The sequence below is a fragment of the Lissotriton vulgaris genome, chromosome 1_1, assembly GCF_964263255.1.
Source record: "Lissotriton vulgaris chromosome 1_1, aLisVul1.2, whole genome shotgun sequence".
NCBI classification, from domain to species: Eukaryota; Metazoa; Chordata; class Amphibia; order Caudata; family Salamandridae; genus Lissotriton; species Lissotriton vulgaris.
Window position 1 is genome coordinate 918,170,832 of NC_141685.1, and position 25,717 is coordinate 918,196,548.

At 47.3% G+C, this 25,717-nt stretch overlaps 1 protein-coding gene across 3 annotated transcripts in view; it reads left to right on the forward strand.

The window, feature by feature from the left end:
- Positions 1 to 25,717, forward strand: part of PDE4A (phosphodiesterase 4A) — a 1,006,014-nt gene that overhangs the window by 736,571 nt on the left and 243,726 nt on the right. For all 3 annotated transcript variants that reach the window (XM_086959060.1, XM_086959061.1, XM_086959062.1), the window contains exon 5: positions 15,387 to 15,436. In XM_086959060.1, the coding sequence (XP_086815186.1) occupies positions 15,387 to 15,436 (50 nt within the window). The remainder of the gene's footprint in view (positions 1 to 15,386; positions 15,437 to 25,717) is intronic.

Genomic DNA, 25,717 nt, shown 5'->3' on the forward strand with positions numbered 1-25,717 from the left:
CCTCTTTCCAGCTCGGATTCATGCACAGCGGGGATGGGTGCAATGCCAGCGTCTCCAGTACTGGCAAACGCTGCAGGCAGCATTCCAGTCCATCGTTTTTCGCCCACTATGTCACTCGACAGACACCAGCACGTGCACAGCAGCTTTGGAGCTGCCCCGTCCAGCCCCAGCGGGCAGGCCAGGGCTTCTCTGGATGGGAGACAAGCCACTGCTGACCGTTCCAGCCCATGTCTGCCCGGCCAGGGGGTGGAGCCCTAGTTCTGTGGCAAGAGGGCAGGTGCCTAATTGGTTTCCGGTGCTGAGAGATAAGCAAAATGGCAGTTTATGAATACAGTATGCATTGAAAATTACTAATACCTGCCTCCCCAGACTATATTTTAGCTATGGGGATTTGGAATAAAGAGCACTTGCTACCCAACATATGCACTCATGTCAAATAGAACCTCTGGTAAAAAGTACACCATCATGAAGTTACCTATTGTATTTTTTGGTCGGGAGGGGGAACATGCCTTTATGCATTGGGGTGTAGAGGAATGACTTGGCAAACTGGATGACTAGCTTATTGCAAGAGACTGAGTGGTTCAAGGTTTACATCACTCTACCGCCCTCACGCTACCGCCCTCACGCTACCGCCCTCACTCTACCACTCTACAGCCCTCACTCTACCACCCTCACTCTACCACTCTACCGCCTTCACTCTACCGCCCTCACGCACTCATTCTAACACTCTACCGCCCTCACTCTACCACTCTACTGCCCTCACTCTACTGCCCTCACTCTACTGCCCTCACTCTACCGCCCTCACTCTACCGCCCTCACTCTACCGCCCTCACTCTACCACTCTACTGCCCTCACTCTACCACTCTACCGCCCTCTCTACCACTCTACCGCCCTCACTCTACCGCCCTCACTCTACCACTCTACCGCACTCTCTACCACACTCACTCTAACACTCTACCGCCCTCATTCCCTCACTCTACAACTCTACCGTCCTCATGCCCTCACTCTACCGCCCTCACTCTACAACTCTACCGTCCTCACGCCCTCACTCTACCTCCCTGACTCTACCACTCTACCACCCTCACTCTACCACTGTACCGCCCTCACGCCCTCACTCTTATCCATCGCCCTCACTCTTATCCATCGCCCTCACTCTTATCCATCGCCCTCACTCTTATCCATCGCCCTCACTCTTATCCATCGCCCTCACTCTTATCCATCGCCCTCACTCTTATCCATCGCCCTCACTCTATCTATCGCCCTTACTCTAGCTCTCTTCCACCCCACCTCCTTCTTTATATCCATGTTCTCTTCACCTGTGTTGATCTGCTGCTCTCTTCCACCCCGCCTCCTTCTTTAACGCTGTTCTTTTCTCCTGTGCTGATCTCCTGTTCCCTTCCACCACCTGCTTCTCTAACTCCCTGTTCTCTTCTCCCATGCTGATCTGCTGTTCGCATCCTCCCGCCTCCTTCTCTAACTCCCTGTTCTCTTCTCCTGTGCTGATATGCTGCTCTATTCCACACCGCATCCTTCTTTAACTCTGTTCTTTTCTCCTGTGCTGATCTGCTGCTCTCTTCCACCCCACCTCCTTCTTGAACTCCCTGTTCTCTTCTGCTGTGCTGATCTGCTGTTCTCTTCCACCCGCCTCCTTCTTTAACTCCCTGTTCTCTTCTCCTGTGCTGATCTGCTGCTCTCTTCCACCGCACCTCCTTCTCTAACTCCCTGTTCTCTTCTCTTCTCCTGTGCTGATCTGCTGCTCTCTTCCACCCCACCTCCTTCTTTACATCCCTGTTCTCTTCTCTTCTCCTGTGCTGATCTGCTGCTCTCTTCCACCCGCCTCCTTCTCTAACTCCCTGTTCTATTATTTTCTCCCTCTGCTGATCTGCTGCTCTCTTCCACCCGCCTCCTTCTTTAACTCTGTTCTTTTCTCCTGTGCTGATCTGCTGCTCTCTTCCACCCGCCTCCTTCTTTACCTCCCTGTTCTCTTCTCCTGTGCTGATCTGCTGCTCTCTTCCACCCCACCTCCTTCTTTAACTCCCTGTTCTCTTCTCCGGTGCTGACCTGCTGTTCTCTTTCACCCCACCTCCTTCTCTAACTCCCTGTTCTCTTCTCCTGCACTGATTTGCTGTTCTTTTCCACCGCATCCTTCTATAACTACCGGTTCTCTTCTGTGCTGATCTGCTGCTCTCATCCACCCACCTCCTTCTTTAACTCCCTGTTCTCTTCTCCTGTGCTGATCTGCGGTTCTCTTCCTCCCCACCTCCTTCTTTAACTCCCTGTTCTCTTCTCCTGTGCTAATATGTTGTTCTCTTCCACCCGCCTCCTTCTTTAACTCCCTGTTCTCTTCTCCTGTGCCTATCTGCTGCTCTCTTCCACCCCACCTCCTTCTTTACATCCCTGTTCTCTTCTCTTCTCCTGTGCTGATCTGCTGCTCTCTTCCACCCACCTCCTTCTTTACATCCCTGTTCTCTTCTCTTCTCCTGTGCTGATCTGCTGCTCTCTTCCACCCCACCTCCTTCTTTACATCCCTGTTCTCTTCTCTTCTCCTGTGCTGATCTGTTACTCTCTTCCACCCGCCTCCTACTTTAACTCCCTGTTCTGTTCCCCCGTGCTGATCTGCTGCTCTCTTCCTCCCGCCTCCTTCTTTAACTCTGTTCTTTCTCCTGTGCTGATCTGCTGCTCTCTTCCACCCGCCTCCTTCTTTACCTCCCTGTTCTCTTCTCCTGTGCTGATCTGCTTCTCTCTTCCACCCCACCTCCTTCTTTAACTCCCTGTTCTCTTCTCCGGTGCTGACCTGCTGTTCTCTTTCACCCCACCTCCTTATCTAACTCCCTGTTCTCTTCTCATGCACTGATTTGCTGTTCTTTTCCACCGCCTCCTTCTATAACTACCGGTTCTCTTCTGTGCTGATCTGCTGTTCTCTTCCAACCCACCTCCTTCTCTACCTCCCTGTTCTCTTCTCCGGTGCTGACCTGCTGTTCTCTTTCACCCCACCTCCTTATCTAACTCCCTGTTCTCTTCTCATGCACTGATTTGCTGTTCTTTTCCACCGCCTCCTTCTATAACTACCGGTTCTCTTCTGTGCTGATCTGCTGTTCTCTTCCAACCCACCTCCTTATCTAACTCCCTGTTCTATTCTCTTCTCCTGTGCTGATCTGCTGCTCTCTTCCTCCCCACCTCCTTCTTTAACTCCCTGTTCTCTTCTGCTTTGCTGATCTGTTCCTCGCTTCTACCCATCTCCTTCTCTAAATCCCTGTTCTCTTCTCTCAAGCTGATATGCTGCTCTCTTCCACCGTGCCTCCTTCTCTAACCCCCTGTTCTCTTTTCCTGTGCTTATCTGCTACTCTCTTCCACCCCACCTCCTTCTTTAACTCTGTTCTTTTCTCCTGTGCTGATCTGCTGCTCCCTTCCACCGCCTCCTTCTTTAACTCCCTGTTCTCTTTTGCTGTGCTGATCTGCTGCTCTCTTCCACCCACCTCCTTCTTTACATCCCTGTTCTCTTCTCTACTCCTGTGCTGATCTGCTACTCTCTTCCACCCGCCTCCTACTTTAACTCCCTGTTCTGTTCCCCCGTGCTGATCTGCTGCTCTCTTCCACCCTCCTTCTTCTTTAACTCTGTTCTTTTCTCCTGTGCTGATCTGCTGCTCTCTTCCACCCGCCTCCTTTACCTCCCTGTTCTCTTCTCCTGTGCTGATCTGCTGCTCTCTTCCACCCCACCTCCTTCTTTAACTCCCTGTTCTCTTCTCCGGTGCTGACCTGCTGTTCTCTTTCACCCCACCTCCTTCTCTAACTCCCTGTTCTCTTCTCCTGCACTGATTTGCTGTTCTTTTCCACCGCCTCCTTCTATAACTACCGGTTCTCTTCTGTGCTGATCTGCTGCTCTCATCCACCCACCTCCTTCTTTAACTCCCTGTTCTCTTCTCCTGTGCTGATCTGCGGTTCTCTTCCTCCCCACCTCCTTCTTTAACTCCCTGTTCTCTTCTGCTTTGCTGATCTGTTCCTCTCTTCTACCCATCTCCTTCTCTAACTCCCTGTTCTCTTCTCTTCTCTCATGCTGATATGCTGCTCTCTTCCACCGTGCCTCCTTCTCTAACCCCCTGTTCTCTTTTACTGTGCTGATCTGCTACTCTCTTCCACCCCACCTCCTTCTTTAACTCTGTTTAATTCTCCTGTGCTGATCTGCTGCTCTCTTCCACCCCACCTCCTTCTTTAACTCCCTGTTTTCTTCTCCTGTGCTGATCTGCTGCTCTCTTCCACCCGCCTCCTTCTTTAACTCCCTGTTCTCTTTTGCTGTGATGATCTGCTGCTCTCTTCCACCCACCTCCTTCTCTAATTCCCTGTTCTCTTCTATTCTCCCATACTGATCTGCTGCTCTCTTACATCGCCTCCCTCTCTAGCTCCCTGTTCTCTTCTCTTCTCCTGTGCCGATGTGCTGTTCTCTTCCACCCGCCTCCTTCTTTAACTCTCTGTTCTCTTCTGCTGTGCTGATCTGCTGCTCTCTTCCACATACATCCTTCTGTAACCGCACACACACATACATACAACTACGCACACACAAACACACATCACCCCACACATCACCCCACACATCACCCCACACATCACCCCACGCACAACCCCACGCACAACCCCACGCACAACCCCACGCACAACCCCACGCACAACCCCACGCACAACCCCACGCTCAACCACACTCTATCTATCGCCCTCACTCTATCTAGCTAACGCCCTCACTCTATCTAGCTAACGCCCTCACTCTATCTAGCTAACGCCCTCACTCTATCTAGCTAAAGCCCTCACTCTATACTATCTAGCTAACGCCCTCACTCTATCTAGCTAACACCCTCACTCTATCTAGCTAACGCCCTCACTCTATCTAGCTAACGCCCTCACGCTATCTAGCTAACGCCCTCACGCTATCTAGCTAACGCCCTCACGCTATCTAGCTAACGCCCTCACGCTATCTAGCTAACGCCCTCACGCTATCTAGCTAACGCCCTCACGCTATCTAGCTAACGCCCTCACGCTATCCAGCTAACGCCCTCACGCTATCCAGCTAACGCCCTCACGCTATCCAGCTAACGCCCTCACGCTATCCAGCTAACGCCCTCACGCTATCTAGCTAACGCCCTCACGCTATCTAGCTAACGCCCTCACGCTATCTAGCTAACGCCCTCACGCTATCTAGCTAACGCCCTCACGCTATCTAGCTAACGCCCTCACGCTATCTAGCTAACGCCCTCACTCTATCTATCTATCTTTCGCCCTCACTCTATCTATCTATCTTTCGCCCTCACTCTATCTATCTTTCGCCCTCACTCTATCTATCTATCTATCTATCTATCTATCTATCTATCTATCTATCTATCTATCTTTCGCCCTCACTCTATCTATCTATCTATCTATCTATCTATCTATCTATCTATCTATCTTTCGCCCTCACTCTATCTATCTATCTATCTATCTATCTATCTATCTATCTATCGCCCTCACTCTATCTATCTATCTATCGCCCTCACTCTATCTATCTATCTATCGCCCTAACTCTATCTATCTATCGCCCTCCCTCTAGCTATCTATCGCCCTCACTCTATCTATCTATTGTCCTCCCTCTAGCTATCTATCGCCCTCACTCTATCTATCGTCCTCCCTCTAGCTATCTTTCGCCCTCACTCTATCTATCTTTCGCCCATCTATCGCCCTCACTCTATCTATCTATCGCAGCACCACAGCATCACTCAGGGGTACCACAGCATCACTCAGGGGCACCACAACATCACTATGCGCTACCACAGCATCACTGAACGCCACAGCATCACTCGTCGCCACCACAACATCACTCAGCGCCACCACAGTATCAATCTGTGCAACCATTCAACAATAACTGGTTCAAATATTTTCTCTCAATGTTTCAAGCTTTATTACAAATGTCACAAAAAGATGTTAATATTTCACTTCTGTTCTTGGATTTTCATCACAATAAAATGCACTGAACATAATCTTCACAAAAGTTATTTACAAAAGTTTAAGCTATTGCCATTATAAATTACAATAACTTTTATTTAAGTATTAATTATTTAAAAAAATTAAAAGCCATTGTTATTTGTAATATCAATACATCTAAGTCATGTAAATACAAAACATGTTGCATTACAAATGCTATAGGTGTCACATTTGCAAAAGATAAAAGTATTGGCATTGTAATTGACAAAGCTATTAATTTCGCTATTTTCAAAACCAACACATAAATTAAAAAAAATTAATTTACAAGACCAATAGCTCAAACTTTCCTAATGCGAGACCTATTGCATTGCAAATGCTTGTTCTTTGTTAGTGTGTGTTCTTGTCGGTGAGGTTTGCGCAATGTCCTTTTTCTAGGTCACCGATTTGTTCCTCTAGTTCGGCTATCTTCTTGTTCCTGCCCTTGTTCATTCTGGCTTTGATGTTTAGAAGTTTACCTCGGAGTGTGGCTTTTAAGACGTCCCAAATGGTGCCCTTATTTACCACGGAGTTGTCATTGAGTTCTATGTATTCCTTTATGGCCTCCTCGATTTCTGTTGTGTTGCCTGGGTGTTGTAGGATGTCGCGATTGAGCCTCCATCTGCGGCTAGGTGTGTCATTGTGTATTCCGCTCATAGAGAGCGATATGATACCTAGAGATAGTAAAGACATAGAGAAAAAGAAATGCATACTTCTGTACTGGAAAATGTGACTGCTCCCTCCCCTTCCCCCTCCCCCCGCATTTAGAACTGTGGACGTACGACAGCAAGGGCCCTCCCTCCCCCTACCCAGAGTCTGTGCCTATTGGCCCTTTGTCTCAGTTCTGTCTTGTTGCATATTATGTTAGTTTAGTTATTATTGGAATGCATCCGTCATTGTATACAAAAGGTTCAATAGTAAAGGATATAGGTACATCATCCTGTGTCTTCTTCGGTGTCGCCGGTCCGTCTGAGGTAGATCGTTGTTCCGAGTAAGTTCTTAAGTTTCTCTTTCTATGTGTGGATGGCCTTATGTGCCTAGGCCTGAGATCAGGTTATTATCAATGGAGCTAGGGTCTGTCCATTGTTGGTTCTTGGGTGCTTCTTTGGTTGAATCAGCATTCCGCCGCTCCTCCTTCAGCTGCGTCTGATGAGGCTCTCCTTTTGGGGGCTCCTGGACTTTGTGCCTCCATTTCTTCTGGTACCGGGCCTCTCAGATACCTCCTTAGTTCGTTGGGCTCATGGAAGATTAGGGTACCTCATCTGTCCCTTATCTTCATCCTCGCCGGCCTGGCGAAGCTGAAGGTGATGTTGTCTTTCTGCAATTTGTCTCTCATGGCTAGGAAGCTCTTACTGGTCTCAACTGTGAGCTTGGAGAAGTCATGCATGATAATGATCTTCTGCCTGTTCACTTTCAGAGTTTGTCCTTTCCTGGCAAAAGCGAAAATTGCTTCAGTGTGATTGGCGCGCAGCGGCTTGCAGATGATTGGTCTTGGGCCTCTGCCATGTGGCGGTTTTGTTGCTGGGACCCTGTACGCTTTATCTACTTCGAAAGGTCTATCGAACTTCAGACAAGTCAGTTTGGGCACGAGGTCCTCTAGTAGGGCTGCGCATGAGCCTTGGGGGTCTTCTTCTCTCTCTGGTACCCCCAGGAGCCTTATGTTCCCCTTCCTGCTCCTATCGTCTTGTTCCGCCAGCATTTTTTGTAGATTGTTTGTTGTTCTTATTACTAGGCCCAGGTCTTTATGAGTTATGCTAGTTGTGTCTTCTAGGTCGCTAATCCTTTTCTCTGCTACTTCGATTCTGCCGTTTGTTTTGCTTTGGTCTGCCCTTATGGCTGCCAGCTCCATCTGCATATTATCTATTGTTTTTTTCGTGGCCTTGGCTAGTTCGTTGCCTTCATTGATTTTCTTTAGGAGTGTGTCCAGTGTTCGTTTTTGTGGTCATTGTTTAGCTTGTTTGGCAAGTCTGGGTAGTCTTGCCTGACTTTTTTTGTGTCATTGGCGTTCTTTTCATCGCGTCCCGCCATTGTGTCAAAACCTCTTCTGACCAGATGGGTGTGGAGTCTACCTTCTTTTTGTTGTACGGCAGGGTCCTCCTTCGCTCCTTTTGTTGTGGTGCTTCTCTGCGTGGGTGTGGGTTCTTCGCGGAATCTGCTTGGCCACTTGACCGTCCTGGTTCTTGTCTTCGCCCCCGCCAGCTCAGGGACCCTGCCTTGCCTTGCCTAGATGGCTTGGAGCTTGTTCGGTTTGTTGTGGTCTCTTTGTGGCTGGCAGCTTGTGCTGTGCGTTGGGGTTGCAGCTTTGCTCGTGTTTCTTTTTCATAGGCTCGGTTGTTTGTTTTCGTTTGCTCCTTGGTAGCTGTGTATCTGGGTTCTTCCTTCGTCAGCTCTGTTCTTGTGTTTGTTAATCGATGTTATGCCTGTGCCTCTTCCTTTGTTCGGTTTGGCTAGCGGCGTGCAGTATTCGGTTTGGCTGGGGCAGCTTCTCTGCTTTCAGTTCTGTGCACCTTCCTTTGTGCGGTTTGCTACGGTGTGCAATGTTCGCTCGGCTGTCCAGCTGCTCCGCTTCCGGTTTCCTGTTCTTTATTTGCTTCGCTCCCGCTCCGATCGTGACAGATTTGTGTTGGTTACAGTTCCCCCACCAAGATAAGAGCTTAGAGTTTCAGTATCAAGACAATGCCGCGCGGCTCCTCTCTCAGATGATATCTTCCTTTCCAGCTGATTGAATGCACTGTAGAAAATGGCTGCCTGTGGCCAGGTATAAACAGGTACCTTCCAAGTACCTTTGCGTTTAAAACTGGGCAACCCCTTGGGCAGTACTTAATTTGTAAAAAAAAGAAGGTTTTGGGCCCTGGTCAAGAGGTCACCGCAACTGGCTCCACCCATTGCCCCTGCCCACGTTGCCAATGTCAGTACTAACACAACTACTGCCATCAAGCACCTACAGCTGTGACAACCGCGACTATTCCAGGCCCCCAAACCTATAAGAATAGCTTGGGGGGGGCAGTTATCGGTCATTTTGAATGAATATTAAATTAATAAACAACTGTTGTAGTAGTCTCTAAATTAGACAAAAAGTGCTACCATGTGGCTGACTGTTGTACGTGCTGGTGCCGAGCACCGGAAACCACCAGCTCAAATTAAGTACTGCCCTTGGAGTTGAGAACCAACAGTAGTACATGCCACAGATGCAAAACAAAAGCCCCTCCCTCGATTAGGACTATTACCTTTGTGAGCTTTCTGTAATTATCCTAGGCGGCATAACCAGATAATAGGTCCAATAGAACATTAACCTGGCCACAACCCTGCTGCATCGTGGAATGAGTCAGACCCGGTACTAGAGCAGTATTTGGATGTACTAGAAGTGCTCAAGTGCCCCTTTATTGTGACCCCCAACACTAATGTGCTCACCTTGTCAGCTTTGATGGTGTCGCTGTATTGGGGACAAATATAATTGCCCCCCAAATCGATAGTAGCGATTGCAGTCCTTATATCCTTATATAGTTGAATGTCCTCAGATCCAGAGGAACTTCACAGTGACCACTGTCTCTACAGTCCTTACAGGACCACATGGAGACTCCAATGTGGGAATTTCTGGAAAGCACAGGTAATGGTTGTGTGGGGAGGGAGGTGAATGTAATCCGCACCCACTACTAAGCGAGCCGCTTTTGCAATCCTCCGGGCTGTACCTCCAATGGAGGCTTTATGCCCCCGAACCGCACAGCACCACCACACCACAACACCGCCTCCTCTGTCTCTCTTAAGCCATCACCTGCTGGTGGCCGCACAAGGCAGAATAGGACCAGACAAGGTCAGAAGTCTATAGCCCTAGGCCCCAGACCACTGTATGCAGTGCCGCTACGCTGTGGACATGCTGAAAAAACATTAGACCCTTATGCCGGTGTGTATTGCAGTGGCGTAACATTAGCCCCCGCATTCCTTGTAGTTTGGGGGGGCCCATGCTCCAGGGGCCCCTCTGGATCTGTGCATGAGCACAGATCCCTGGCCTGAGAGCTCCAGACTCGGTCAGGGGGATATGCGGAGGCTTCTATGTACTTTGCAGGGGACCCCCTCAAGTTTCGTTATGCACTGGTGTATTTAGGGAGTGCCTACCTAGTTAGCAGCCCCCCACTAAACCCGGTTGGGCCAGGGAAGTAACGGGAGTCACAGAAGCTACATACGAGTTAAGTCGAATGTGATTACGGGCTCAGGCTCTGCCCTGCTCCTGCTTCTACTGGCTATCCCACCCAGCTCATCTACGCTCTGTTACAGCTCAGCTCCAGAGATCTTGGCAAAACGCAATGCTATTGATGCTGGGCTCTGAATAGGCAAAAATGAAGCACCGATTTGGCTATATTCTGCTGCTATCACTGTCAAGAAGTAGAGAGTTCTGCCCTGAGGCCGACCAAACAGTCAGCGCCCACAATAGTGGGCAAACCACTCCTACCCTGCCTGGAGCAGGACTGCCCACCTGCCCGCCCCCAACCAAACCCTCCATTCTGCTTTCTCGCAGTGCGAGAAGCAGAAACATAAAATGGTATTCATAATACCATTGTATGTATCTGCTTCTTGCACTGCGAGAAAGCAGTGGGGCGACGCTCCCCCGCCCACATAGAGGAGTCGCCCCTGGATGTTATTCCTTAGATTTGACTGTCTGTACAAAAAGGCAACCGCTTCCCATTCAGGTAAAAGGGGTGGGGCGGTGGGACGGGGGGGGGGGTTCGACGTACAATGACGAGGGAAAATTCAACAAATAAATAATTTTCCCTCATCATCATCCATCAAAATCCCAATCCCAGTATCCCCCCCCCCGCCCCACCCAACCATCCTACCGCTCTTACCTGCACGGGCCGCGGCTGCAAAAAGGGAAAAAACATCCTAATGTTCGCGTCTCAGCTCATTCTTTGTAATATGCATGTGAGGGGCTACTCGATGGTGGAAACTCAAGGACCGGATACTCTTTCTGTTTGTGTCCTGACTTGAATAATGCAAGGGATTTCAATGCTGTGAGCAAAATGGAACGTTAACATAATTTGGCTCCACCCCTCAGTGGCACCCTAGTGCTGCTGCCGTGGCTTCTTTAGAATTTGCAAGATAGCTGCTGAAATCTGCTCCTTGTATCTCTCCCGGGAGGGCAGGAATGCTGAGGCTGATATTTTTCATTAATTTATGAGTTTTATTTAATTATTGTGTAACACCCAGACTTTTAAATTTGAACTTTGAACACAGATGTGGAGAAGCGTGGCTCAATGGTTAAAGCGGCAGACCCTGATGCAGAGGTCTGGCCCGGGACCAGGGTTCAATTCCCGCCTCGGAGGCTCTTGGACTCAATCTCCCCGGACCTGATAATTCTCGCCTCGGTGCCGAGTCTAATCATGGGTCCCACTCTGTGAATCTGGGCAATAGCTTGCTTAATCTCCACAATGGCCCCAGCAGCGCTTAGATGCCTGGCTTCACCTTGGGGGTGCCCAGGAGTGGACATCTCACTGGAAAGCCAGGAAGGGTTCCACAGCGGTATGAATACAGCGCTACGAGACCTCAGGGTAGAAGTGCGCTATATAAATACAAACACATTTACCCATTCACACATTTACATCCTAAGTAGAGTCCTTTTCCCCAGGCATTGGGATCCAAGGCTAAATGGTCATGGGGGAGATGTGGGGAGGAATTTGCATGGTGATTACTCAGTTTAGATATGTGTTTACTTCTGTTGGCCTGGAAAGGATCTAGGGTTGCGCCCAAGCTGAAAGATTGGGGCTTGGAGTTTCACCTGCTACCACATATTTATCTTCAAAACCCCCTTGTAAGGACTGCACTGATGACACGTCTCTGAAACAACCCCCCATCCCTCACTCCTGGATCTCCCTCTGGAGGTAGAAGGATCGATGGATCACAGGGACAGGTGGGGGATCTGCAAGAACAGCTGTGATGATGTCATGGGTTGTGCTAGAGCAGGGGTCTCCAACCTTTTGTGTAGTCAGAGCTACTTCTGGCCAGTGAAAATCGTTGTGAGCTACTGAACACAAAGCAACTTGTGCATTTTTCCGAGTCCCCCCCACGCCCAGTTTCATTGACTTTAAGCCTAATTTCATCAGAGTCAATACTGTGCCTTTCTGCCCTCTGTTTCACTCGTTTTCCCCTCATTTTTTGTGCCTTTCTGCCCTCTGTTTCACTCGTTTTCCCCTTGTTTTATGTGCCCTTCTGCCCTCTGTTTCACTCGTTTTTGCTTTGTTTTTTGTGCCTTTCTGCCCTGTTTCACTCGTTTTCCCCTTGTTTTTTGTGCCCTTCCGCCCTTTGTTTCACCCGTTTTACCCTAGTTTTTTGTGCCCTTCTGCCCTCTGTGCCACTTGTTTTTTGTGATTTTCTGCCCTTTGTTTCACTCGTTTTCCCCTTGTTTTTTGTGCCCTTCTGCCCTCGGTTCCACTCGTTTTTTGTGCCCTTCCTCCCTCTGTTTCACTCGTTTTCCCCTTGTTTTATGTGCCCTTCCGCCCTCTGTTTCACTCGTTTTCCCCTTGTTTTTTGTGCCCTTCTGCCCTCTGTGCCACTCGTTTTTTGTGCCTTTCTGCCCTCTGTTTCACTCTTTTTCCCCTTGTTTTTTGTGCCCTTCTGCCCCGTTTCATTAGTTTTCCCCTTGTTTTTCGTACCCTTCTGCCCTCTGTTCCACTTGTTTTTTGTGCCTTTCTGCCCTCTGTTTCACTCGTTTTCCCCTCGTTTTTTGTGCCTTTCTGCTCTCTGTTCCACTCGTTTTTGCTTCATTTTTTGTGCCCTTTTGCCCTCTGTTCCACGCGCTTTTTTGTGCCTGTGCCTGGCGTGTCAGTGTAGCACCGGGAATTATTCAACATCACATTCATAAAAAAAACAGAATCCAATGTAACTAAACTATCTATCTGCTCGTCCATTGAGCTTACCTGCGGTCGAAGTCACGTCTCTGCTCCGTACTGCTCAGCGCTGGCACCCGTCGCACAATGGCAGACAGTGCGATGCCAGCGCGTTTTCAGGTAACGATTACGTCACAGGAGTCAGACTCTCATGATAAGAGTCTGCAGCTCCAGGAGAGGAGCGTCATCCTCTTCGCCCGCCCCCACCCCCAGCTTAGCTCCAATCCGAGCGGCTGGTTTGGGTTAGGGCGGGCAAATGGAGCCGGAAAAGCTAATAGCCCATGAAGGGCTACACGAGCTACTCCCGGGGTCTGCGCGAGCTACCGGTAGCTTGCGATCGACCGGTTGGAGACCCCGGTGCTAGAGTGAAGGTGGCCTGCTAAGAGTGGTGTTTGCACTCAGATGCTACATGTTGGTCCTGCAATGAGCAGGCAAGCAGGTGTAGGTACCCATGGGTTATCACCTGTCTTCAGTTGGTAAGGCCACAATTTGCCTTGACGTACCGTGAAAACAAGGTCACTCGCGTTATAAGCCAGGGAGTGTTTATTTTAAGAGTGAAAGTATTTTATGTCCCATCTAAAGTTGGGTGTGGCCTCATCTTGTCTTGGACACCCAGGCTAGATGTTCAGCTTTTATCATAGCATCTGTAGCGGGCACCCTGCAATTGAGCCCACGGTACAGCTGTGCAGATGGTGGGGTGCTCCACTAAGAATACCTTTCTTATCCCTCTCACCACTCCCTCACGCCCTCTCTCCTCTCACCCCCTCTCCTCTCACCCCCTTGCTACCACACTCAGCGGCTGTGCCTATTAACTGATATCCTACCACTCCCAAACACTCTCTGCAACACCCCCCAAAAGTCAACACCCGGCGAGCTCCCACCCTTTGGCATCCTCCCTCTCTTACCCGTCAAACACTTAAAAAACATATCTGCCATTCTGCCACCCTTCCCTACCACTCCCACTGTCCAAGGGCTTAGCTTCAGGGGGTGTGTTTGGGGTGTTACATCCAGCTTAGTAAATGTGTTTTGTGATAAATAGTTGGGTCAGGTGCTTTCAGACGGGAATGGTGAAGTGTCTGTTAGATTTCACCAAGAACTTCTACACACACAGACAAAAGCGCATGCACAAACTCTTTCGCACGTCAAAAATGTTGGCTATTTCACAAAATAGTGTGTTTTCTCTCACTTAGTACCCCAGCCAATCACATTTGTCTCCCTTTCCACTGCCCCATAAGCCCCTGTGCTGCACCCTGCTCGTCATATATATGTATTTTAACATTATGTGCCAGCATGATTGTTGGGCAATCTGAAGCTCACACCTCCCCCTTAGTCTTACTGACCAAGCTGCAGAGAGGCTGCACCATTGGGCCCGCACCCCATCAAACACTGATTGAATTCTTCTGTCACCAGGGGTGTGATTGACAGTTGATCCCGTGGTTTGTGGTGCAAGAGCACCACCCTCATTCTCTGCCTCCCTCGGGACTGCAACTCGAGGGTGGAACATCCTCTTCCATCCCAAGCGGGAGCAGGATGGGAGTGCGGCCATTCTCTTTTGCTGCTGCCACGTAATAGCAGGGAATACCTTGATTTCACACCTGGCAAAGCAACATAGCAGCTTCTATAGCGCTTAATTTTGGCACATAGCCAGTTTCTGAGCATTCTAGTCGACAAATGAAGGGAATTTGGTTTGAGGGAGATAAATGGGTTTTCCAGGATCACAAAGCGTTGCAAAGTAGAGGGAAGCAAAGATTAGCAGCCTTGACTCCAAAGAACAGAAGTGTCTAATGGTGAAATGGGTGTTTGCTAACATAACATGTGTAAATAAATAAATAAATAAATATTGTAAAGCGCACGTTCACCCAAGGGCATCTTGGCGCTGAATAACAGATATGTGAGTGCATCAGTGAGCCTATAGAATATTCCTTAAATATATATAATGTACTCTGGCGAATTGTTTTTTTCAGAGAAGTGATTGTAATGATTGTGTACGCATTCAGTGCTATCAAAAGAGGTCGTCTCCTTGTTCCACGGTAGACAACTTGCATGAGGCATGACATATAAAGCAAACCACATTTGCGATTCATAAAGTTATTCTGCTCATCTTAAACCCCGGATTTAACGGGACGGGGGTTTAAGGTGCAAATGCACTTTATCTTTTTGCTTCCTACGAAGGGAATATTACTTCACACGAAGAAAAGCCTTTCTCAACATCTCCTGAAAATATAGGGGTATTGTTGTTGTTTTCCACAACCAATTCACCACTTACTCCAGTTTTTGTTGTGGCTAAAGTTGAGTGCGGAAATTGGGTACAAGAAAACAATCTCAAAGTTACCAATTCAGCTTCCTTCGCCATTTGTGGTCAATGTTGCATTTTGTTAAATTTTCATAAACTGTTCAGACATCCAGGAATGTGTAATACAGTTCCCACCAAGTGTCTCTCTATGCACACCCATGCCACACCATGCTTCCAAGCCTGCGGTCTGCTTTCTACTTTTAAAAATTAAAGCCTGTTCCTTTGTTTGTCCACAGGAGGTCGCCGGTCGTCACCCAGCAGACTGTCTGCAAGGCCACCCTCTCAGGTACTGCTCTATCTAAGATCTGGCGCCTCGCACTGCATGATGGGAAGCTGTGACGGCAGAGGAGCACCTAGTGTAGGCCAGAATGTGGCATTGTTACTGGCAATGCACTGCAGCCACTCGGAGACGTATTTATCAATAGTGCAGGAGTCTGCGGGCCAATTGCTCTCCAATTATGGCTGATTTTACTATCTGCTCAACTAACGCGGGCATTTCTCACTGCTTGCATTGGGCCATGGCACTCTTATTACGCCAATGCCTGTGCACATTGCTATAATATCAAGAACAAACTACTCCCACATATCCAATTGTCCATTAAAGAAATGGGAGATATCCTGACAGGCTGGTATCCCTATAAAGTGGGTGGGGTTAGGAAAGAGTCAGCCACATGTCGGCAAATGCAAGGGAACCAACACGTCAGGCACCCTCCTGTAATCTAGTCACCTACACACCCTTTGTTCCCACTTCGTTTGTTTTGATGTACAGCAAATTTCCTTTTTCACATACGCTGTAACCAGGGCCTATTTTAACGTGCCCACTGGCATCTTTATGCAATGAGATTTTTTTTCACCACAATAATGGAGGGTGATTTCCATAGTTTTTTGGGAGCTGTTGGCAAAGTCAGCACGTTAAGATGCTAACATTAGCAAAAGATTCAAATACACTGTCATCTCATCAACTGCCCTCCTACAAATTGGAAACCATGTAGCTCTGCCTGGGTTGTTGCAATGTCAATGTTTGTGACATGGGGGAAGTTTGGAGAGTGGGATGTTCCTAGAAGGTTCATTACTTTCTAAATATTTCTTTAATCCTTAGAAGCTACATTGTTGTGTATCCTCAGATCTTTAGATGCATACTTTCATTTCTATGTTGAAGATCCGCAGTTCACTAAGGACGGTCTAAAGATCATGGTGTAAATCCTCAGGGCCCTTGTTGTTACCCTGTATATATGTCTGCGTTTAAAGTAGCGTTCAATCCTCATCAGCGTTTTTTGTAGAGACTGCAACTGATGCATAAGAAATGTTATTTGACGGATGGTGTGCTGAATCAGAAATATGATCTGGAGGTGGCCCACATAGAGGATATGTTTTTGATCCCCAAGGCTTCTGGCAGGACTCTCGTGCTTTTGGAGAGCAAGGTCTGGAATTTCTCCAAATACTGACCACTCATGCCTGTCGAATGTGGTCATTCTCATTTGAACGTGCCGTCAATCGCACCCTTTGACTGCAGACCAGACCTGTACCTCCATAGGTGTTGAGTGGTGAGTGTAGGACGGCTTTCGATCTCCCCTCCATGGCCAGATTCACATTACACCTCGCCCTCACTTATAGGAGCATGCTTGGATGCAAAGACAAGGAATGCGAGCTGGCTCGGCATGTCGTACTGTCTTTCAGCCTCCTTCAGATTATTCCCTGTATAGCCACAAAATGTTCATGTTGGAATTTTAAGCAAATGCATGCTGATGCTCAAATTGTGTATGGCTTCTAATCCACTGCTGAAAATTATTCAAGAAAACTCATAATTTTGGTTTGTAGCCAAAGGGGTTATGTCATCCATCTTTTCCCTCCGGCGTCTTGTATGCCGAACACTAAATTTTCCATCTGAGACCGAGTAAACAATTGATTCTGTATGTATCTCAACTAGTGAAATGTGATGATTGCTATGTGTTCTGTAAGAACACACTTATTGCAGAAGAGATGTTGGATGCTTTCAAAAGCAGTCAGTAGATTGATTTCTATAGATTTCTGTGGAGAAGTGTGGCTCAGGGGTTAGAGGCGGCAGACCCGGAAGCTGAGATCGGCCCTGGACCAGGGTTCAATTCCCCGCCTTGGCGGGTCTTGGGCTAAAAATTCCACGGACTCGATAATTCTCGCTCCGGTGCCTACTTGACTCACAGGTTCACACTCTGCGACTCTGGGCAATAGCTTGCTTAATCTCCACAACGGCCCCTTGCGGCGGGATGCCTGGCTTTCACCTTGTGGATACCCTGCCGGGGCTATCTCACAGGGGAATACCAGGACGGGTTCCCTAAGCAAGCGCCGGGACACCCACTGTGGGTAGCTGTGCGCTATATAAGCTCAAATACATATAGGAGTACAAGAAACCTACAACGGAAGACCTTGGTGGTGTCCTGTAACAGAATGTTCCCAATTTGAAACCTTGTGTTTATTGTATAAAATCTTTTCTGCAGTGGCCCAACGCCTCTCAAGAAAGGGGTCTCCACCTGGGACAATTTGTTCTTTGAATTTTTTCTCATGAACGAGATACTCCTTGCAAAGACCTCTTAAAACCGATATCATTTTTCAGACTGGGCTTGTGCTTCTGGGAAGGTGGTGTTAGCACACGCCGGAGTTATCTGGGGACACTATTAGCTCATAAAGTCCTCAGAAAAATAAGACAAAATCCTCAGTGAAGAGCATGTTCACTGCAGGTTGTATTCCCCCAAACTATGGTTATGTACATGTTTGTAGTTGCCAGCTAAGCTGCGTACTGCTGCTTTATTAAATATCACCCACCTTCCATCCAGTAAACACACACCATTGCTGGTAGGAGTGCAATATTGGAACCCTACTTAACCTCCCCCACTCTACTCACACGCACACCATCCTACACCCTAGCCATAATGGGTGGAATATGCAGGATCACGTATTCTGTCCATGCAATAAGAATGGTTAAATGTCCACTTCTACATTTGGCGTATGAGTAGAGTTGTGCTGGACTGAGGCAGGTTTAGTGGATTTAGGCTGATTTTAGCTTGTTTGGGTTGAATAGGGGGTTCTTTGGAATTGCTGTGCTGTGTAGAACTGGGTTGAGCCCAATGGAGTTTACTTTGAATTTAGGTGGAACATGTGCTTTTTATTTGGTTTAATGCGGATTGGGTTGGGTTCTGCTACATTCAGTTACCTTGAATTGAGTTGGGTTTCTTTGCCTTGTGAAGAGATTACCCGGTAAATTAAATTGAGTTAGGGCATTCTGTATTGTTTTGAGCTAGATTGTGTTGCTTTGGATCGTAGTAGGCTGAGAAACAAATATGTCTGTTCTTTTCCATTGGTTAATGTGGGTTTAGTGGTCGATTTACTCAATGTTTATGTTTATTTTAGTTTAATTGGATTGCATTGAGTTCCTTTCAGGTGGCTAGGGTTGAGGTGATTTCCAGTGGATTGGGTAGTTTACGTTGAATGAGTAGAGTTGCAGTGTGTTGAGTTTGTTTTTGTTTTGGTTGCTGAGGGTTTTAGTTGAGTTTCTCTAGTGTGGATGCTTTGTTTGGTTTAGTGCAGTTTACTTAAAGTCAAATGGGTTTCAGAACGCCACATGTCAGCAGATAAAGTGCCATTGGAACCACATCACATTGTGACTTTTCGCTTGATAATAACCATGGTAAAAATAGCACGTTTAACTTGAAAGGTCACATGTTTTACTTGACCCATCACATTGTTTAATTTGGTAGACTAAATATCTATCAAAGGCCTTGACTTAAGTCTGAGTGAATTTCGAACCTTTTAGACTTAGATTTTTTTATTTTCTCTTTATGTTACCTGATCCTGTTGTGTGTTTCTTCGTGGGAGCCTTTTTAAAAAACGCCTAGCTGTCAATCAATCAATCAATCAATCAAAACACTTGTATAGCGCGCTACTCACCCGGAAGGGTCTCAAGGCGCTTGGGGGAAGGGGGCCGCTACTGCTCGAACAGCCAGGTCTTGAGCTATCTCCTGAAGGCGAGGTGGTCCTGGGTCAGCCGAAGGTGGATGGGGAGGGAGTTCCATGTCTTGGCCGCCAGGTAGGAGAAGGATCTGCCTCCGGCGGTGGCTCTTCGGATGCGTGGTACGGCGGCGAGGGCGAGGCTAGCGGATCGTAGCTGGCGGGTGGGCGTGTGGAAGGTCAGGCGGTCGTTGAGGTACTTGGGGCCCAGGTTGTGGAGAGATTTGTGTGCGTGGGTGAGGAGTCTGAACGTGATCCTCTTGTTGACGGGGAGCCAGTGCAGGTTCCTCAGGTGGCTGGAGATGTGGCTGCGTTGAGGGATGTCCAGGATGAGTCGGGCAGAGGCGTTCTGGATTCGTTGTAGTCTTTTCTGTAGCTTGGCTGTGGTTCCGGCGTAGAGGGTGTTTCCGTAGTCCAGCCGGCTGGTGACGAGGGCCCGGGTGACCGTCTTCCTGGTTTCGATCGGGATCCATTGGAAGATCTTGCGGAGCATGCGGAGGGTGTGAAAGCATGAGGAGGAGATGGCGTTGACTTGTCTGGTCATCGAGAGGGAGGAGTCCAGGATGAAGCCCAGGTTGCGTGCGTGGTCTGTCGGCTTGGGGGAGGTGCCCAGGGCTGGGGGCCACCAGGAGTCGTCCCTGGCACAGTTTTGTGAATTTTGTAACTATATTTTTATATATATAATTATTTTATGAATTTACCTCATGTGTTAGTGTATTTTACTGTGATGATTGTTCTTTTATGATTAGTTTTTAATAATCGAACAAAGATGATGATGATGAAGTCTGAGAGTAAAGCAACAGCAGTCATTAGGTTAGAATCACTTACAAAAAAGTATCCCTAGAGCAGTACTGATCGTCAGTGATATTGTCAAAACTGAAGTTGTGGCATTTCAGCTAGAGGTCAGTGAAATTTCAACCTCACCCAGTCAGCTTACAAACTTTGCACCTCGCAAAGCTTCCAAAGGTTTGTAAATGTTGTAAAACTCTGTCGGTGGGTGAGAATTCTTGAAAAAGAATATTGTTTGATGAAAGGTTTTCTAGCAAGAATGTTTTTTTGTGATTAAATTCTCCCACTAGAAGACAGTGCGTTTGACCGAGATTTTTTCACTCAGAACTAACTTTAATAGTATTTGGTTCTTGCAATTGTATTTTTAGAAATTTTTCAGTGCTTACAAAATTTTGAAAAGGCATAACAAACTTTGCGGATGACAATCTTCACATGCCCTGTTCCCCCATTTCTATAGTTTAATGTCTTGTATAGGTGGCTTGGCCACCCACCCTGCCTAGATGTTGTAGTCGAAGAAGAGAGCAGTGTTACTATGCATACACCCACCACCTAAATCACAGTATGTCCTGCGATGTGTTTTGCCTCAGTGAAACATCCGTGTGCTTTGGGTAGTAGTTGGCTGTCTGGACTGGGAGGATGATATATCATTGTAGGACTGCAAAGTCTGGAGTGAATTCCAAACTTTTTTTTTGTCTTTCCAAATGTGAGGAGAACATGAGATTTAGACTAAGCAGACCATGAACTCCTAGACGTCCCTTAGTTTTGGTATTATTATCAAGATATTGTAGAGGCTGGGAATATGAAAGGCATGCTATTTGTACACATTTGCTGACTTCTCTCATCTCAGTTGAAAACCAGGAGCTTGATTTTGAGTTTAGCAGAGTGATTTAGCATTGCTTCACTAAGGGCCTTATTACGAGTTCGAAAATGTGGTGGAGGTGGGGTGGCGGTCGTGGACCACCGCACCAGTGGTCCGACCGCCGCATTACGAGTGCGGGGGACGGACTGTGAGGGGACCGCAGGGGATCTGCGATCCCCAGTGGTGGTGCAGCGGTCCTGAAGGCGCAATATGCTTGGTGGTGCCGCTGAATCACTGCCAAGCATATTAAGAGTTTCCTCCCCACCTCACTTTTCACAGCGGTAGGTCCGCCGTGAAAAGTGAGGTGGGAAGAAACAAAGGGGGCCTTAGAGAGCCCCTTTGTGCCCCTGGGCCTGGGGACACATGTTGTGCCCCCATGTGTGTATGAACCCGTTCCTGCACGGAATGGACTGAACAGTCCATGTCATGTAGGAACGGCCTTTGACATTCCCATTGCAGTGCCTTTTTGAAGGGAAACATTGTTTACAAGGCACGCGTTACAATGCGTGTCATTACAACTAATGTTTTACAATGTAAAATCCATTACAACGCATGTCATTACATCGCATAATCCATTACAACACATTCTCCGGCAGAGTTAGAATAGTAATTGCGTTGTAATGGATTATGCGTTGTAACGACATGCATTGTAACGACATGCGTTGTAATGGATTTTGAGTTGTAAAAAATGTGTTGTAATGATACGCGTTGTAACGTGTGCATTGTAAAGTGTCATATTCCTTTTTGAAAATGCACCACCGTGGGAACGCGAAAGGACTGCTAACCTGACTAAAAAAATACTTCCACTCCTGCACTGCCAAAGTCGTAATCAGGCCCTAAATCTTTGTGGGGATTCTTTTAGTTTTGGAGGATAGTTTTGTTAGGATTGTAGTAGTAATCATCATCTGGTACTTCAAAATCATTATTTTGTTGTCACTAAAACTATATTTGGACATTACATTTTAGGATTTGTGACCTACAAAAATGTGACTCTCTCTAGCCAAGGCCCTCTGGAAGCAGTGGCCTTTCCACCTTCACCTCCACCATAGGCACAGTGGAGTTTTAGAGCCACAGTTTTTTCCAAAATTTTGAGATTTTCCTGGAGGCGTAGAAAATACAATCAACGTATCTTTCATATTGATTAAAATTCTTCAATTGTAACATCCAAGTTGGAATTCCTTAGAAAGAATGTCAATAAAATAATATACATTTCTAAATTCACTGACAAGCATAAGAAAAAAGAATGTACCACAGCACATATTATACACAAGGACCTGGTACTATCCAGAAAAAAACATCTCCTCTTTGTTACAAAACATTAGTTGGAGGTAAAGTTTGTTTGTGCTAGAAAGTTCAAGATTTACATTCTTACTAAAGCTTGCAGAGTGTCTCTTTGTAAATTTGTCAAGTTGAACTTTTTTTGTGCATTGCATGATAATTTAATTTTCACTCTAATCAAGCAAGCCAAACTGGAAGATTGTAAAACAGATTTTTTTTCTTTAAGTTACGTTTTGATACGTTTTTCTCTGCACAATGGCAATTGTATGCACATTTTTATCTGCAAAACTACCTGTTACAGACCTTTTCTATACATATCAGCATTATGAAATGCAAAAATACTATTTTTACCAAGTTTATCTTGAGCAGAATCATTTGATTTGTGTTGATAGATATATGTAGGATGAATTGTCACAAGTAAAAGATTTTTGCAAATGTAGACAAAAATTTGTCAGCTTTTCACTGAGATTTCTTAAATTGAAAAATTAAAAGTACTTGATTATTCATTTTAAAAAAGGATATGAAATGAACAAAAACAATATTTTAAATAGAATTTTTCAAATATGATTGACTCCCATTTCACTTTGCCTGTATTAAGCTCTAAGCAAGCACAGCTGTGTGGCCCAATGTGAAAACAACCATTGGCAATGCCAGTCGGTCTTCCTTACCTTTACATACAAACAAAACCAATTGGCACGGCCAGTGTTTGTTTATAATAGTCTATCAATATAGGTGGTTTATCTTCCACTTTTTTGCTGCTGTTTTTTAGGTTGAGGACTCTGTCGCACTGCGTAGCAGTGTTGGCAGAGATCCGAGATTTTATTTTTCTTAGTTAGGGGGCTTGAACCCGCCCCTCTTCTCCATTGGCTTGCTTCCTAAACGGAGGCCAGCCATTTGCATTCTTTCTCACTGTGATGTCATCCGTCACTCAGCAAAAAACACGCCCCCGATTCCGAAAATGTCGGAGCTTTGCGGCAGCCATTTCTGCCCGACCGCGTCCGGCCCTTGCATACATCAGCTTGTTTCTGGATGCAAGCAGGACTTCACCGTGGGAGTAAATATTAAAAATATTGCCTCTCGGGGCCAGAAACAAAACAGAGGGTCAGTGCCTATTGTTGTACTTTTAAGGGGAAAGTCGTCCCCCCCCTCGGTCGCTGTGATGTTCTGACGAAAGCCGCGCACTCGACGGAAGAAAGGACCCCTCCGGCTATTTTAAGGATGCGAGACAGAAAGGGAGGCTTGACAGATCCTGACATCATTGACAGGAGGTAGGATTTGGGGGCGTGGAGGAGGCAGGGGTTATCAGAAGCCACTCCAGTGCGTGCCCTCGCACCGCAGCAGAGCGTGGGGGAGGATCGTGTGTTTTGGAAGAGGCACCGATTCAAACTTCTCCCGTTAAATTAATCGAGTAAAATGTCTTTTTATGCGAGACAATTAAACTATACGAAAAGTCCATTCTGCTGTCTAACATCGGATCTTTGCTGAGCCCCTATTCGTCGACCCCCTACTCTGCATAACGAAAACCTCTCCACTAGATACCCCTTCCCCACCAGCACGGCTCCGCGCCCTACTCTCCTCTCCCGGTCCTTTGCCTCACCCCCGCCCCCACTCCCTCCGTGGAGCTTTTGTCACCCCCTCCGTAGCCGCCCTCATTCACAGCCACTTCCTCAACTTGTGCAAAACTTTTAAAAATGAAACTAAAAACAAACAAAAAAGATGCGGATTTCCCGCCCGTTACCTTCCTCCTGGGTCGCAGACAGCCTCTCATTTTGCTGCCCTTGCATCCCATGCCAGGCTTCTAGGGGTGTTGTTACTCGGGGTGCAGGGAAAGATGCTTCTCCATTAGCCTCACCACCCGAGCTCCACCACTTCATGCACTTTCCAAGTCTGGCTGACTTTTTAGACCAGTCCCCGCGTCCCACCCGGAACCTGACAAAGTCATGAACTTCTGCACCGTAAACACCAGAAGAGCAGCGCGTCCCAAACGCTGTCTGTGTACTGCTATACACAGTAACTGAACGTTAAGCAGGGTCAAGGTTTATGGCTGACGGTTTGTTGCTGTTTTCTAGGCTGAAAAATATAGGTAGCTTTTTCGAGGTTTTTCCTTTTTGGCAACTCCGCATCTATTGATGCTTTGGAGGTAGTTTGTCATTTCAGAGGTGAAGCATTTTTCTGCCAGGCGGGGATATGGAATAAATGATGTGGAAGCCAATGTCAGTCATTCAGGGTGGAATTAAGGTTGCCACCTTTGCAGGGTCGGACTGGAACAGAAAAACGGCCATGTCCCAAACATTAGTGAATTAGCTACAAATGTGACCCATGTTTACAAAATGGGTTGTTTTGAACTTGTAAAGACACCCTTGTAGCAGCCGAGGGCCCGGGCTCGGAGCCCCTCTTTTGTTTTTAATCTAGTCCAATACGTAATGGTGGCAGTACGTGCTTTTGATCTCACCAAAATATTTTTTTTTTCTCGACAAGCAGCTCCTAGAAAGCAGTTATGGCTGACGAAACGTGTGTGGGGCTCTGTGTGTGTGTGTGGTGCTCTCTTTGTGGGGCTCTCTGTGTGGGTTTCTGTGTGTGTGTGTGTGGCTCTGTGTGTGTGTGTGTGTGGCTCCCTGTGTGTGTGTGTGGCTGTGTGTGTGGTGCTCTGGTGTGTGTTTGGGGCTCTCTGTGTGTGGCTCACTGTGTGTGTGTGTGGCTTGCTGTGTGTGTGTGTGTGTGTGGCTCGCTGTGTGTGTGGGGCTCTGTGTGTGTGTGGGGCTCTGTGTGTGTGTGTGTGGGGCTCTGTGTGTGTGTGGGGCTCTGTGTGTGTGTGTGTCTCGCTGTGTGTGGCTCGCTGTGTGTGTGTGTGGGGGGCTCTCTGTGTGTGTGTGTGTGTGTGGCTTTCTGTGTGTGTGGCTCTGTGTCCGCGAATACTCTCTACTACTCTAATGCTCACCTATTGCCATTGTAAATGACAATACCATTTATATATGTTTTAAAAAAATGAAAAAAATGTCATGAGCAATGCCAATAGCTCTACCTTTAATAATGCTGAGACCATTGCATTGTAAATGCTTGTTCTACTTACTACTAGGTAGTCATCCTGAAGGACTGGGTTCTTTTAAAGACCCAGCGGTGCCAGGGGACAACACCTGAAACCTTTGTGGGTAACCTGTTCCGGCGTACAAGTGACAGAGACACGGGACACTTCCTTCGGCGTCAAAGATTCGAGGTTTATTACTGCAGGGAACACAGAAGTCACAGCAAGTACAACACGTGCAACTTGGGGAGACTGCTTCAAATTGCTGCAAGTGGGTCGCTCCTTTTATACATGTTTCTCCCATAGGGTTACACGGTACACAAAGGTTTACAACTCGGTTCCCACAATTATCCCCGAGAGGGGTCGCTTTGGTCACTTTGATACATTCAAGGTCCGGAACATAAGTGCGGAAACATTTGGCGGTTCCCAACTGTAAAAACCCATCTTCCCACCATTAGTACATTCCAATCGGCAGTAAAACAGATCGAATAAGGAACAAGGACAGGTGCAGAGGAAGATGGAAACAGTGGGGAGATCGGAAAGGGTGTAAAAGAGGAGGTATCGGGAGACACGAGCTACAGGCATCAAAGGGACGTGCCTAATGAGATGCACGGCTGAGACAATAGACTGGCACGGCA